Source organism: Embiotoca jacksoni, unplaced genomic scaffold, assembly GCF_022577435.1.
Source record: "Embiotoca jacksoni isolate LCO1_2020_lvr unplaced genomic scaffold, fEmbJac1.0.p SCAF_5, whole genome shotgun sequence".
Taxonomy (NCBI): domain Eukaryota; kingdom Metazoa; phylum Chordata; class Actinopteri; family Embiotocidae; genus Embiotoca; species Embiotoca jacksoni.
This window is the reverse complement of record NW_027185403.1, coordinates 7,201,980-7,217,451: the sequence shown is the minus strand read 5'-3', so window position 1 is coordinate 7,217,451 and position 15,472 is coordinate 7,201,980. Positions and strand designations below refer to the sequence as shown.

Sequence of the window (15,472 nt, the reverse complement as noted above, 5' to 3'; positions counted from 1 at the left end):
AGAGACTGAGAAGTCGTTTGCTTTTTAGTTGGCTATCTTAGAGATAAATCACATTAAATCAAATCCTGATTACTATTGCAAGCTAGTAAACATTTTATTTACAGGTTAGAAAGACACAAGGCAGAGAGAGATAACTGGTAAAAGGCCCATTACTGCATTAACACTCAACACTCAAAGAAAATTGCATAACAACAGCTGTGGTTGTCAAAAATTATATGAATATTATGTTGATCAGCTCAAAGTTAATGACAGTACAGCCTGCAAAAACACCCCGTTCCATTGGTCAGTTCCATGGTCTCATCATTTTCCAAACCAGTACAAATGGTTTAGAAATTTTACAGTAAGTAAATGAACCCTGCAGAGAGACCATTGTTCATACAGACACGTTGATGGGCCCAGACTGAGTCACATCACCATGATTTCAAAATACTGTGACAGAGTTTTTGTCTTGAGCTTTCTGAATGCAAATTATCACAAACGGATAAATGAAATGATTATGAATAGTTCATTAGCATATGAATAATGATAAACGATATGCTTGTTGCTAACTTTACTTTCAGACCGCAGAGCCTTGTTTTCCAAAATGTAGTTGCAAAAATCATGACCATGTCAATCATGATGTGCAAAAAGATGTCAGATTGATGAATTGAGCACTAAAAAGTGGAAGGTCATCTTCTGGTTGATGAGCATTTAAATGAGGTACTTCCTGAAAGCAAACATTTTCTAGAGTGAATTACAACATAATTGACTAGACATGATGTCTGTGGCACTAAACAAATGGGGAACATTATGAGTCTTGTAACGCTGCTCTTTAGGGAAGGCTGCCATTCTGAAAACAAGGCCAACACACAAGCAGCTCAGCTCAGTGATTCAATTCTAAATAGATTACTTTAATATGTATTTAAAGACAGAACGGCACATACTGGGTCCACTTATATGTCTGTTGAACATGAAATAACACAAAAATGAAGCTACGATGGTGTTTAAAGGACTGCCAGCTTTGTCTTGCAACATACACAAACTTCTTGCTGTAATTATCATAAATCCTGAAAGCAGAGTCACAATTTTTTATCTTACTTGAATGAAAGGCATAAATCTTTTTAACAGTAATTCAATAAAGTTGGAATAACAAGCAAAACCTGTTTACCGTCCTGACTGTTTTTGTAAGACAAACCTAAAAAACTGTGCCCCCATCCCTTATAAAAAGTAATAAGTAGCGAGACAAGTTTTAAAGTGCTGGTCCATGTTTTGATTTTATTGTGTTTCTGTTACGACTGAGGACAGGATTTAATCCTGAGGTCCTATTGTGAAAAGTTGTGCAACATTTTGTATTATTTTCATAATTCTGTTTTTGTCACATGGTCTACCAAAAACTGTTTAATCATTTATAGTACATTTCTTTAATGTTACTGGTGTTAAATGTGATTCATTTAAGGACCGAGAGCGTCTATATGCACATCAGGATCCTGGATTTTAATATTTTAACATATGAGACAAGTTTAACCCATGGCTGTATTTGGATTCAAATGTAACGGTACCCTTACGTTATGATCTACATTTTGAGTTCTTTAATTTTGTGTCGATATATTTTGCTGATTGTAGTAAAATATGGTTTAATTTACTGAAGGATAAGTTAAGGTGTCGCAGAGCTTTTCCACCTGCTATGGAGGATTTAGTTGGCTGTTCTGTGAAGCTCCAATCATATACGGTAAAATGCTCACGCAAGAGAATGGTCACTGTGTTTGGCAGGGAGAGAGAAAGATCAGCAGCCGACAGTCATGGCACACGGGCCATGAAATAAGCCAGCTTTAGAGAATGAAATTGACACACCTTTTTGTAGATGTGGCAGACAGTCTATTCTGAAAAATTGATGGATGAAGTATTGATGGATGAAAGAGTTTGTAGAAATGTCGGCAGAGCGCCTGATAGTCATGGCACACGGGCCTTGCAAAAACAGGACGGGCAGGCAGACAGAAGTACATAAATAGTCAAAGTTGCCATGTTGAGCAGAGACAGGGCTAGAGATTGGCAAGGCGGTCAACACAAGGCACAGGAGCCATGCAAAAAACACACAATTAAAGAATATTTAAAAAAAAAAAAAAAAGAGGTTCTCACTTTTCGTAGATCTTCCTGGCGAAAAAAAAGTTAGTGCACCAAAACAGATTCTAACAGAATAGATACGAGATCAATAAATAGTTATAGCACAGCAGCCAAGACAAGTCCTATTAAATGCAAACACAAAAGCCTAATTGGGTAGGCTTTGATAGTCTCCCATCTGTCCCGTCTGAATAATGACAGATGGGAGAGCGAGAGACGAAAAACAGGCAGAAAGACAAAGCAAAAGATTTTAGGAAAAGTTCAGGCCCACGTGGCCAAATCAAAGCACAAAGGACAAGGTAACAAATCAGAGATGTAAATTCAGCCAGACAGCCTCAGACAGTGTGAGTGACAATGTGCAAGAAGGCAAAAAGAGCACATGGGGGTGCTATGTAAAAGGGTAAGGGAGAGTGGCACAGCGGCCATGCAAAAAAACATATCACGATAAAACAGGTGGGGTACCTTCAGTAGATCGCAACAATGAATGGTTCTGCTTTAAAAAAGGCCCATATCAGACTGGGATGGCTTCAAACTTGCTGGACAAATTGAAGGAAATACAGATTTGCATCCGTGTTGACACCTGTAAACCTGTATGGAGGGAAAGCTATGGCACGGCGGCCATGTTAAGTACACAACCCAGCATTAAAGAACAAAACGTTACCCACCATTTGTAGACCGAGATCTACAAAACGATTCTGCTTCAGCTTTGGACAGCCAGGAGGGTTTGACAGCCTGAAATGTCTCGAGTGTTGGACATCATGGAGTGTTGCATATCCTCAAGTGCTGGACGACTTGAAGCGGCAGACGACTTGAATCGGTGGACACCCTTAATTCCGTCCGTTCATGCTTTTATTTATTTTTTTAAACATCTCTTTATTAGGTTAGGTTAGGTTAGGTAGTTACTTTATTAATCCCCGAGGGGACATTTTAAATTTTTTTTTAACTTTAATAATAAGAGAACCAACATAAACAACAACAATAAAACATACGCAGTCTGAACATCTGCAAGTAACACACCAATACAATGACATAACATTAAAAAAAAAAAAAAAAAAAAGATAATTAGGAATTCAGCCACATTGGAGGGTTTTCCAGCACCAACCGCCTTTTTAAGGTCATGCCACAGCATCTCAGTAGGATTCAGGTCAGGACTTTGACTAGGCCACTCCAAAGTCTTCATTTTGTTTTTCTTCATCCATTCAGAGGTGGACTTGCTGGTGTGTTTTGGATCATTGTCCCGCTGCAGAACCCAAGTTGGCTTCAGCTTGAGGTCACGAACAGACGGCCGGACATTCTCCTTCAGGATTTTTTGGTAGACAGTAGAATTCATGGTTCCATTTATCACAGCAAGTCTTCCAGGTCCTGAAGCAGCAAAACAGCCCCAGACCATCACACTACCACCACCATATTTTACTGTTGGTATGATGTTCTTTTTCTGAAATGCGGTGTTACTTTTACGCCAGATGTAATGGGACACACACTTTCCAAAAAGTTCAACTTTTGTCTCGTCAGTCCACAGAGTATTTTCCCAAAAGTCTTCAAGATGTTTTCTGGCAAAAATGAGACGAGCCTTAATGTTCTTTTTGCTCAGCAGTGGTTTTCGTCTTGGAACTCTGCCATGCAGCCATTTTTGCCCAGTCTCTTTCTTATGGTGGAGTCATGAACACTGACCTTAACTGAGGCAAGTGAGACCTGCAGTTCTCTGGATGTTGTTGTGGGGTCTTTTGTGACCTCTTGAATGAGTCGTTGCTGCGCTCTTGGGGTAATTTTGGTCGGCCGGCCGCTCCTGGGAAGGTTCACCACTGTTCCATGTTTTCTCCATTTGTGGATAATGGCTCTCACTGTGGTTCGCTGGAGTCCCAAAGCTTTAGAAATGGCTTTATAACCTTTTCCAGACTGATAGATCTCAATTACTTTCTTTCTCATTTGTTCCTGAATTTCTTTGGATCTCGGCATGTCTATCTTTTGAGGATCTTTTGGTCTACTTCACTTTGTCAGGCAGGTCCTATTTAAGTGATTTCTTGATTGAGAACAGGTGTGTCAGTAATCATTCCTGGGTGTGGCTAGAGAAATTGAACTCAGGCGTGATAAACCACAGTTATGTTTTAACAGGAGGGGGCAAACACTTTTCCACACAGGGCCATGTGGGTTTGGATTTTTTTTCTCCCTTAATAATAAAAACCTTCATTTAAAAACTGCATTTTGTGTTTACTTGTGTTATCTTTGACTAATATTTAAATTTGTTTGATGATCTGGATCATTTAAGTGTGACAGACATGCAAAAAAATTGGAAATCAGGAAGGGGGCAAACACTTTTTCACACCACTGTATATATGGGTGACATATTTACATACCTTAATAATGCTCTGGACAAATGGACAGGCTAGAAAAACCAGGAAAGTCCTGACGAAACCGGCAATCTGGTCACCTTGGTTGGGAATAGTTAGCTAAAGCTAGTTAGGTACCAATGTTGAACTGGTTTATAACACAAACCTCGCAAATTCAACTATTTTAAATTGTGGTTTACTTAAATGGCAGCGATCAAAATTCACGCAGTACATTTGATAATATTCAAATTCGGTTAAATTCAGATTAGAGCACAGAGGGTTTGATTTACCTTTGGAAAACACCTGCGAAAAATGGCAGCATAAACGCTTGTTTGTTTTACCAAACTTGTATCTTGTAATTGGATTTGGAAAGATCAGACGTTTAAAATATTGGCTTGAAAAGTTTGATCTCTCCGTTTGATTGGTCTCAGGAAAATGCACTTAATTAAAAAAAAATTTTATATAAAAATTTTGATCTCACAATTTGATTGGTCTCAATTGGATTGGTCTCATTTCCAGGTCTCCTACCAAGATGGACTCCATCTGGGTCGCTCATGGAAAGATGGACTTCGCACCCTGATTGGTCCTTGAAAGATGGATTCCGGCATTTGATTGGTTAGCAAAAGATGGAGCTGGCTCGCTGATTGGTTTGGAAAAGATGGACTCTGTGATGTGAGGCCGTCGGGTAATTTACATTAATGCATGTGTCCTGAATATTAATGTTGAAGTGGTGTAACCTAGCTAGAGTGATATACTGTCTGCTTACTGTCTGATTTTTAGCTGATTTGTGTGTTGCCCTTTTGAGCATACTAAAAAAAAAAAACACCGATTATGAATCAGTATATCAAAATGCCGAAACCCGGGATCGAACCAGGGACCTTTAGATCTTCAGTCTAACGCTCTCCCAACTGAGCTATTTCGGCGATGAAAACGGTACGAGACGCATATCAGATTTGTCCATACAGTCAAAGGACAAAGTCTATACATCCTTTGAGTATTTAGTTTTGTTTGTAAACAATTAACAGACACCCAGCGCGTGATAAAAACACACATCCGGATGTTGGGTTAACTGCCTCTGTGGCTCTGGATTGGAACGTTCCATGGTGACGTAATTTTCACTCCCACACCGAGCGCGGTGGCTGCTGGGAAGAAAGGTCAAGAATCGATGGCCACGGAGGACTCGGATTACTGCTGTAAGAAAGATTATCGCTTTGTTGAGCTGACGGACACCAATGAAGGAACTATTCAACTATTTGAAGTGAAACCTATATGCGCTGTTTTATATGATGCAGCAAAAATGACAGCAAGCTGTGGTCTGATTTTGTGACTCCCCGGCTCGTTAACGATGGTTGGCGAATAACCGCGTTGTTATTGTTTTCGCTTCATTTGGCGTCCACATATTCACGTCTCTCCGAGGTCCCCCAGCCGAGGCAGGGGTCCGGACTGCCTGAGTGATGTTTTTCTGTCCATCCCGGGAAGATGGATGAGAAATCCAGCAGCCACCACCGGCTCCTGCTCGTCTTGCTCATGGTGTTGCTCTTCGGCGTCATTATGGTCCAGTATGTGTGCCCGAGCAGGTCCGAGTGCCAGCTGCTCCACCAGCTGGGGTCCTGGTTTAACGTCGGCAGTGCAACTGGTTCACGGGGCGGTGGTAGGGAAGTCCAAGACGGGCTCCAAAAGGATCCGTACAGCGCAGAAGACGGCGCCATGGCCCGCTTTGTTCCTCGCTTCAACTTCACCAAAGCAGACCTAAATCGCGTCGTAGACTTCAACATCAAAGGGGATGATGTTATCGTTTTCCTGCACATCCAGAAAACAGGCGGCACGACGTTTGGTCGACACCTGGTGCGGAACATTCAGCTAGAGAGGCCCTGCGAGTGCCACGCAGGGCAGAAGAAGTGCACATGTTTACGGCCAGGTAAAAAGGAGACCTGGCTCTTTTCACGTTTCTCCACCGGCTGGAGCTGCGGGCTGCATGCGGACTGGACTGAACTGACCAGCTGTGTCCCGTCACGCATGGACTCAAGAGAGGCCCCCAAAGACCTGCCCAAGAACCTGCCCAGGTTAGTAAGAGAGGGGCTCCATACACTTAGTATTCACTTGATGATTTCCTGACCATGATGAGGCTGAGGCGCAGCACCAACACCATTTTGTGCACCACCCAAGTATGAATTGTGGAGAGCATCCACTAAATGACTTTTCTCATATCTAATGAATGAAGTAACTCCCCAGTGGACTTCTTTAACAAGTTTTGCCTTTTAGCTTTTTGGTTGTTGCAAATTATGGAAAACAATACACAGATATAGTGATGATAATGGTTAAACATGATTGGAACTTTTTTTTTTTTTTTTTCATATTTTCTTTCCGGAGCACCTTCAAAACCTCAATAAACATGTGCACCTAAGTCTTACACAAACTAAAATAAATCACTGTATTTATCATAGCAATTATATAACCTGTAACTATTCACACGATTCAGCATTACAGTATAATGCAAGGTAGCTTTTAACGGTACAAAATCATCATTGCTGTAGAGGAAAAATTACTCCTAATGGCAAAATATTTGTCCAGTATGTCTCAGTTAAAAGCCAGATTAAAAACCCACTCTGCAAACACTTGGAGAAAGTTTTACTACTGCAGAAAGCAGGTAGTCAAAATCTCTTTTTAACATGAGGTTTTTTAAGAAGCCAACACAGAAAGTATAATGTTGTTGCGAATCTATACTTAACCTTTGGTTCACAAACGTTTCTAGTACATGCAGATCAAATAAACGGGCCATAAGACTGCGGGATCTTTGTTTTAATTTGATCAAAACAGGACTTGTTTGGCCTGATACAACAAAAGAGATGGTGTGGTTTCTTGTATTTAACACCATCTGCTTTACTACTCACCTTTTTTTTCCCCACACTGCATTTATTATCTTAACATTATAGCGTAAAACCAATTAGTTGCAGCACTTTAATAGAATGAACACAAATAATTGCAGAGACAATTTGTGGCTTTTTGAGTTTGGCTTATCACGGACCTAATTTGCTTTTGTCTTTCCAGGAGGAACTATTATTATATAACCATCCTAAGAGACCCAGTATCACGCTACCTGAGTGAGTGGCGTCATGTGCAGCGCGGTGCCACGTGGAAGGCCTCCTTGCACGTGTGCGAGGGACGTTCACCGACGCTGTCAGAGCTGCCAAGCTGCTATTCGGGAGACGACTGGTCGGGTTGCTCCTTGCAGGAGTTCATGGACTGCCTGTACAACCTGGCCAACAACCGGCAGACCCGCATGCTGGCTGACCTCAGCCTGGTGGGGTGCTACAACGTCTCGGCCATGAGCGAGGAGGAGCGCTGGGCCGTGCTTCTGGAGAGCGCCAAACGCAACCTACGAGGAATGGCTTTCTTTGGACTGACAGAGTACCAGCGTAAGACCCAGTATCTGTTTGAGCGAACCTTCAACTTGGAGTTCATTGCACCCTTCACACAGCTCAACGGCACACGGGCCTCCAGTGTTGAGGTACCAACTGAGACACAACGCAGAATCCGCCAACTAAACCAATGGGACGTAGAGCTGTACGAGTATGCACGCGACCTTTTCCTGCAGCGTTTCCAGGTGGCGAGGCAGCAGGAGCGCAGGCAGGCCAGGGAGAGGCGGCAACAGGAGAGGAGGCGGCTTCGTGGAAGGCTCACAACAAAGCAAGGGAGGCAGCTGAAGCCCACAGAAGCTCCACGTCTGACCAACAACCATGCTGTCGTAAAGGAGGAGCAGCGGAGGGAGAAGGCTGGCGAGGACGGCGCGGAGTCTGAAGCGATACTCCCGGACTGGTGGGATTTGGATGAGAATAGCACCATGGAGGACTACGTAGACAATGTTGAACAGTGGTAGTGATGGGCTTGAGCAGTGGGGTGTCTTAATACTAAGCGTGCCAAGTTCTGCCTTGTATGTTTTCATGATTCCATGTTGTTTTTAGTACATGCCTTCCACATTTTTATTTTTTTTTGCCATAAACTGTTTAAATGACACATTAATTTATTGTTACTGATTGTATTTCTTTGCCACCACTGACATTCATAATGGGTGCATTTCCTTGACAGAAAGAAAGGAAAGTCAAGCTACCTGAAATCCTAAACCTTTAAGTGATGTCACGAGCCTTCTACACTGTTCTCCTACTTTAAACACATCTGAACTCTTTGTGATATAGGTTTGAGCAAGGGGGGGCGGGGGGGGTATTACAATGAACACTGTAATACATTTTTTCTATTTATAATACACTACTATCTGTGATTAACAATCTATATGTTCTCCAAATTGTTCTTGTCTGAAATGTGTACATTTTAAAATGTGTTTTTAAGTGTATTTTCAGTAACAAAAAAGGCGGATGGAGTTTTCATAAATACCTCAATGTGTAGCATTAACTGCTAATGTTGTAAAATGACTGAATTTGTCTGGTTTTTATATATATAAAAAAAAAGCTTTTACATTTGCTGCGTTGCTGTTGTACTCTTGCCATCCTAGCTTGTCTTCTGCCTGATGCCCTTTTTTTTTTCCCAAACATGTGCACAAAGACTGCAAGCTTTTGTGTTGCCCTTGCAAACCTCTGGAACACCAGCAGGGAGCGCTGAAGTAATTTGACTGAAATCCAAACTTCCTGAGTGCAGATACTGGGGGTGATAGTTGACATCACGGTTTTATTCTTAAATTTGGTTGGGTAGGATTAGGGCCATTTCTTAGTGTGATCCTCAGAGGATTTAATAAATGGATAAACTGTGACAGCTGCTCCTAAAATATAAATGTCAGCACTATACTAAAAAGGTTGAAGTAGTTTATTCGATTTTTAAAAGTCAATTGTACTGCCAGAAATAGGTGTGTGCTGTTAATTTTAGAAGTGAAAACATAAAAAGTATAACACATTTTAGTGTGTATATATTATTTTTGGAAAACTAATGCCAGAAGTCTGAAACTGACAAGCAGACACAATGACATCCATGCACCTTATCTCTGCTCCTCTATTGGGAAGAATATTACTCTCATAAATGAATGTCCTGTTTGGGATCATCAATCAATCAAATCATCAAATTTTAGCAAGGTTTGTAGATATATGACCGCGATAAAAGATAAACTATTGTTAATATTTTTGAAATAGTGCTTAATTATATTATAATATAATATATAACATAATATATTATGTTTTATTATTTAAAAAACACAAACCGGAAATACACTAAAATACTAGTGGACTACTCAGGTGGATGTTTTGCTACCTGCATACATTTTAATTGTGTTGTAGAGCTAAATTCTTCTCGTCATTATTTTATTTTTAAGTCCAACCACAGGCTACTAAGTGAAACATCTTCAAATGCGCGCCTTCAGTGGCGCTAGTCATGAGTCTTTCTTCACCCATAACGTCTTTGAATTTGTGTAATCTCATGCACACACACTTAGAGAGGTGTCGTGGCAGTCTACCTTCATACCTGCTGCGCTTTTGTCGTGATTTCGATTCCCCATGATGATGTTATCTAATAAACGAGGCACACACAGACACACATACTCACATACTCTTTCGTCCAACTCCTCCCTCTCCATAATGCCCTCCCTCTCATTTTTTTTTTTTTTTTTTTTTTTTTTCCTCCCAAATCTGTGATCTGCTGTCTGTTCAGTCTGTGTTGCAGCCGAGCAAATGTAGGTGCAGCTTACATTTGAGCTGCCAAACCCCGCTTCTTTCTTTCACTCTGCGGCGGCAACACGATATTTTTTTTTTTTTTTTTTTTTTTTTTTTTTTTTTTTTTTTTTACTTGCTTCGATTTTATTATTTTCCAACTAGCGGCCCTTTCTTATTATTTCCCCTCTTCAAAGCAGTGCAGGACCTCTTTGCGATTAAACAAACATTTCCACCGACGTTCATTTAGGAGAAGACATTTGAGCCTGGACTCGTTTGGACTATAAACAGGTAAGAGGCTGGGCACGTCTGGCGCAGTTGACTTTGCAGCAATATTAATGCTGCCTGACGCATTTAAATAACTAAGCTTAGGGGTGAGTTTTATATCCAATCCATGCTGCAGACATTTTATGTGCTTCTTCCACTCTTGCCTGTTGCGTAGACGCTCAAAGCCGCCTTTGTTGTTGTTAAATACGGGCGCAATCGCAGTGTTGCTTTGGGCAGGTCTGAGAGCTGACAGCTCTGCTCCGTCCCGATACAAATGATGCTGTGAGCAGCTGTCATGTTTTAGCCTGGGATCTGCACAGAAGGGTTTAGTTCGGTCTCAAATGAACTGGATATCTTCATATTGCCAGTGTTTAAAGTGCAATTTGTTTTTGGTTGTGAAGTGCAAAAAGAAAATCCATGTGAAATTACTTTCTGAGTCACTCTGTTTATTAGTATTATTGACTTTAAACCCATTACAACTGGCAGAGGTGAAGAACACCGACAGGTTGCTCTCTGGTTGTTTGTCTGCAGGACTTGGCTGCCTGCAGGAGGTTGAGTCTTGTCCTTGTTTGTCCTACAAGGGGTCGGACACTCAGGCCACCATGGCATACTGTGTTGTCACTACTTGCTTACATATACTGTATGCCGTTCTAGTGAACGAATTGACTCATTTAACAATACAGCCAGTCAAGACAAGTTCACACTCCCTCCAGGCCGTGGACTCTGTACTGGTCTAGCTAGTTTTTCTTTACTTAATATAAACTGACAAACACACACACACACACACACACACACACACACACACACACACACGCACACAAGGGTTTAAAGTCACATTTCCCACATAACCTGTTTTAATCTCCCTCTCACAGACACGCATTAACTGCCTGGTCATTTTTTTTTAATCTTTAATGGTGCAATTAAAACCATTCACCAACACTGTAGCAGCAATAACAAATCGAAAATTTGGCCTGGCTGTAATATTTGCAGTTTTTCCACGCAGTTAACTTTCATTATCATACTACAGTTATGGAAAACTCCCAGCACAGAACTTGTGTTATGGAGTGAAATGAAAGCTCCAGGGCCTATACTTTATTCAGTCTCTATTCTGATTCATATATTAAAATAAAATATGCAAGTGAAGTGGCATGCTTCCAAGTATTGTGTTTATGCTGTGTTGTATGTTTGCTTGAATGGGAGCTGTGGTGCTTTAATGAGCTGAAAGGATTACTGATACTTAACCTAATTATTTTGCTCCCTCCCTCCAGGACTCTGGCTTTCACTCTCATTGTGATTTATGAATTGTTCACCTTATGCTTTTTAATCAATCACCTGGTCATTGATGTTGACCTGCTTTGCGCTTGTCCTTGTCACTGCTCTCAACAGAGTTGTCTGTTTAGTGAACTGTAACACAGATGATTTAGATAGAGATCAGAGTTGTGTTTTCACAGCTTCAGTATTTGTTACACGACTACCTGTGCCTCTAAAAATGGAGTTCACCCAGTTTTTGGGAATGGGGAAACTCCAGATTAAACTAAAAAAAATCCCACGGGAAACTCACAGAGTCTCGTGTGAAACCAAAATGACAAACAGATCTGGGTTAAAGTGTTTTTCCAGTCCCACACTGACTTTCCCCAGTCTGTTAAAAGAGGAACTTCATCGTTTTATGACTTTTTTTTTCTCCCTGTCAACCTGCTTTATAAAACCAAATACATTTACTAAATGCTCTTCTCTAGAGCAATTCACAATAAGTGTAATAATTGAGAAAGGGAGACATTTCCAAGTTCATCTAAACCTCTATCTCTTTTCAGCATTTCCACATAATACTTTTAGCCTTTGTTTTGACGTATGTCACGACCTTAACTGTTTTAAAACTTCTTGGATAGAACCAGGGCTGTACCTGACTCAGACGTTTGTCAGTTGATTTGTCTGTTCAATATAAAGAGTCAACTCTCCCTTGGACTCTCGCTTTTTCTGGATTGCAGTGGAGGTGTCGTCGTCTGTCGCCACCTTTGGGGTTGTTGGGGCCTTATGTGATCAAAAAACACCACTACTCGGGGCGTCACACCCAACCAGAAAACCCAGTGTCCCCCACCACTGGCACCTACGTGAAGCACTCTGCAGCCCACGTGTAGGGGTGATAGACTTGACCTTGACCTCCAAACCTCAGTGCAGTACAGCGGCTTCATGCTGGTCACCTTCCATGTGTCTCCAGTACCCAAATCTCCTTCCACCTCTGAGGGAGGCAGAGGTTCAATGTCTCTGTGTGAAAGCACTGCCAAACCTAAAAACAAAACAAAATGACTGCTCCACTTGCAGAAGTTGACTGATGATTCGACTCGTTGACGATCAGAGGGCAGCCCCATACAGAACAATTCAAAATGAGTAGATAAAGCAGTAGCGGAGGCTACATTTTCTAGCCACCAAAAATATCATGGGCCTCTGAAAAGAAATTAAAAGCGACAGACTGGGCACTTAAAGGAGGAGTCAGCAATTCTGGACAAAGGTTGACATCTGAACCCAACAGCCAAACATATACAACCCTCCCCTCAATGCAACCTCGCATCCATCTTCACGCATTTCAACTCTCTGAAATTTTTCCACCATTGAAAAACCTCACCGATGTTAAGAAAGCTCTTTTTCTTCATCGTTGCATGATCATCGCACTTCATATTCGATTTTTGTTCTTGTGACTTTGATTCTTTCTCGTCCATCTCCCCTTTCTGATAATGTGATTATGTTGTGCAGTTCAGCACATTAGCATATGTCATATTTACCGTCCCTCTCGCTCCCACAGTGCCCTCTCCTCGATCTCTTTTTCTAACTTTTTCTTCCCCCTATCTTATGAACTAGCACCAATGCCCCCTTTTGATAACTGTCTGGAAAAGTGTTGTGTGCTGTGGTCCGAGCCACTTTGTTTAATTCCGATTTACAGAACCAGGGCTGTGTACAAACACCAGATTGTTTTGAGCACGCACAGAACGGACAGCTATTGGACTGTAAGAAGATATTTGCTGAATTTGACATTAAGTGTATTGGATTAGAATCGCTTACTCCACCTTTAACACGCTCCCTCACCTATATTATTATTATCATACAAAAGAATATAGCAAAGGGGATGTTTTTTTCCCCCTTAAATACTTATGTGTCTCCGTCCTTGTGCATGTCATGCACGTCTGAATGTTTTATATGAAATAGGGCTGCCTATCAGTGTGAGGCAAACAGGTGCAGGGCTGTCTGTCCAGATGACACCCAGCCTACACACCAGCCATATTGCAGACGTCAGAGATCCGGTGAAGGTTACGCTGTCGGTGGCCCTTTGGTGCACTGTGTTTCATGAGGTACGCAGTGCGCTGGAGTCAACAGCAGACGCGCTCATCTATCCTCCTTATACTTCCCCCAGTCCAGTTCCACCTACATGTTGACCCCCACCTACTGACTGCTGGAGCTCCTTGCCTCACTGCAGACGCCTGGAGGACAAGCAGCAGCATAAGGCCCGTTGTAACTAGGGCACGCTGTATTTATTCACTGTGCCGCATTCTGCATACGTCTGTTTATGCTGCATTATAAAGGTCGCACAAGTTCAGTAGGTTATTTCTGTACAAAATGTACACTTTAATGCAGCTGTCTTACAATAAAGTGTGAATTCAGTGGAGCATTTTGGAGCTATTTCCAAATAAGTCCACGCATTTGAGCTGAAACTACTCATTTTGTTATCATTAAATAAAACTGTGATTATTATAGGATTAAATGACACATTCTTGTTTATTTAGTGTCCTAGCAGTGTAGCTAAAGCTTATCATGCTCTGTTATATAGACTGTATTTTGTTCTTACTTCAGAGCTTTAATTCATTCATCAGTGGACAACACTGAGATAGCTGTGGTGCGTAGGCTGTCGGGGTGGGCGAACACGGATGATCTCTGCTGGTTCTTTAGTTTGTAAACAACAGTATCTCAGAGGGGGTTTCATATTCCCTATAAGATATAGCTGCCTCCAGCTATGCTTGTTGTTGCTGTGTAGTTTGGGTTGAGTATAGATTGTACGTAGCATACATCATACCATTATACTGCGTAACAGTTTGATGTCATTACGCCAGAGTATCGCCTTTATCACGATACTAAAACTACACAGATAATATTGTGTACAATATGATATGGCACAACCTTATTGGGCCACACTGCACCATAATGCAGCATCAAGCCCATGTCTCTCGATCAATATTGAGCTATAATTCCATTTAAAGTCAGAGTTTCCTTTCTTTTTTTTCTCACTCAATCCTTTCACCTCATTTGCCTCTCATTTATTTGCTGTATGTTCTGTTCCTGTATCTTCTGGCCTCTTCCTCATGTGAGATCAATGCTGTGGTCTGTAATGTTGTGCTAGCCTTAAAATACTTCATTTCAAATTGAATAAGCTTAATTTCCAAAGAGTATTATAGCTTAAAAAAGAAATAGAAGTGAGTAAACATACTTTGCTTAATGCAGACAATCCATGCGGCTGTTTTGTATCTATCTTTGTTTTTTGACATTTTTGAAGACACGGCCATCTGTATGTTTTTGTTTTGAACGGTGAATGATGGGAAACTCGAGTTGCATTTTGAAACCGAGTTAGAGTTGTATAAAGATGGCAATATACCTGGGCGGTTTTATCAGTCTGAAGAATGTGTAGAGTAGTCCAATGGTGTACGTAGACTATGGAGTCAATCAAAACTCTTGGCGATGTGACTGCCTTTTAGTGGTCTCTTAGCCGGCCAGTCCACGTTTGTCCAGACTGTTATATCTTAACAACTGTTTGGTGGATTTTATCTTATTTTGCACAGAATTGAGTTGGAAATTTTTGGATTTTAGTTAATGTGACAAATCTTGAATATATTGCCATTAAATTTGGTACAGCCATTCTTATCTTCTTCAGAATTGATTATAATCACTTTGGTGATAAAGAATTTTCACCGGTATTAAATCATGTAGAGCAATGCTAATGTTAGCATGTCGCTCAAAGCACCATTGTACAAGTAGAGGCTGTTGTACTTCGAGTATACAATGACAGTAATCCGTCTTTTTCCATTTTCTTACATTTCTGCATTCAGGGATATCATGGCGACACCCACTTATGAGTAACTGTTAAATAAAACT

The 15,472-nt window shown here is 41.1% G+C and overlaps 2 protein-coding genes and 1 non-coding gene across 12 annotated transcripts in view; 2 read left to right on the top strand and 1 right to left on the bottom strand.

Moving 5' to 3' along the window:
• Positions 1–5,274: 5,274 nt before the first annotated feature.
• trnaf-gaa (transfer RNA phenylalanine (anticodon GAA)) lies at positions 5,275–5,347 on the bottom strand. Its single transcript has one exon. It is a non-coding gene; the product is annotated as a tRNA-Phe (tRNA).
• A 221-nt stretch (positions 5,348–5,568) lies between these two features.
• Positions 5,569–8,626, top strand: hs6st2 (heparan sulfate 6-O-sulfotransferase 2). The gene is made up of 2 exons (XM_069171704.1): positions 5,569–6,487; positions 7,473–8,626. Exons 1-2 carry the CDS (start codon positions 5,904–5,906, stop codon positions 8,299–8,301), a joined length of 1,413 nt encoding a protein of 470 aa, XP_069027805.1. The 5' UTR covers positions 5,569–5,903; the 3' UTR covers positions 8,302–8,626.
• Positions 8,627–10,197: 1,571 nt separating this feature from the next.
• The window catches only part of mbnl3 (muscleblind-like splicing regulator 3), a 30,756-nt gene continuing 25,481 nt past the window's right edge, over positions 10,198–15,472 (top strand). For 4 of the 10 annotated variants that reach the window (XM_069171263.1, XM_069171261.1, XM_069171264.1 and 1 more), the window contains exon 1: positions 10,199–10,363. The gene's annotated coding sequence lies outside the window, so the exon portion shown is untranslated. Of the gene's footprint in view, positions 10,364–15,472 lie in introns of all 10 variants that reach the window. The other 6 variants (XM_069171258.1, XM_069171270.1, XM_069171267.1 and 3 more) reach the window with 3 other exon arrangements.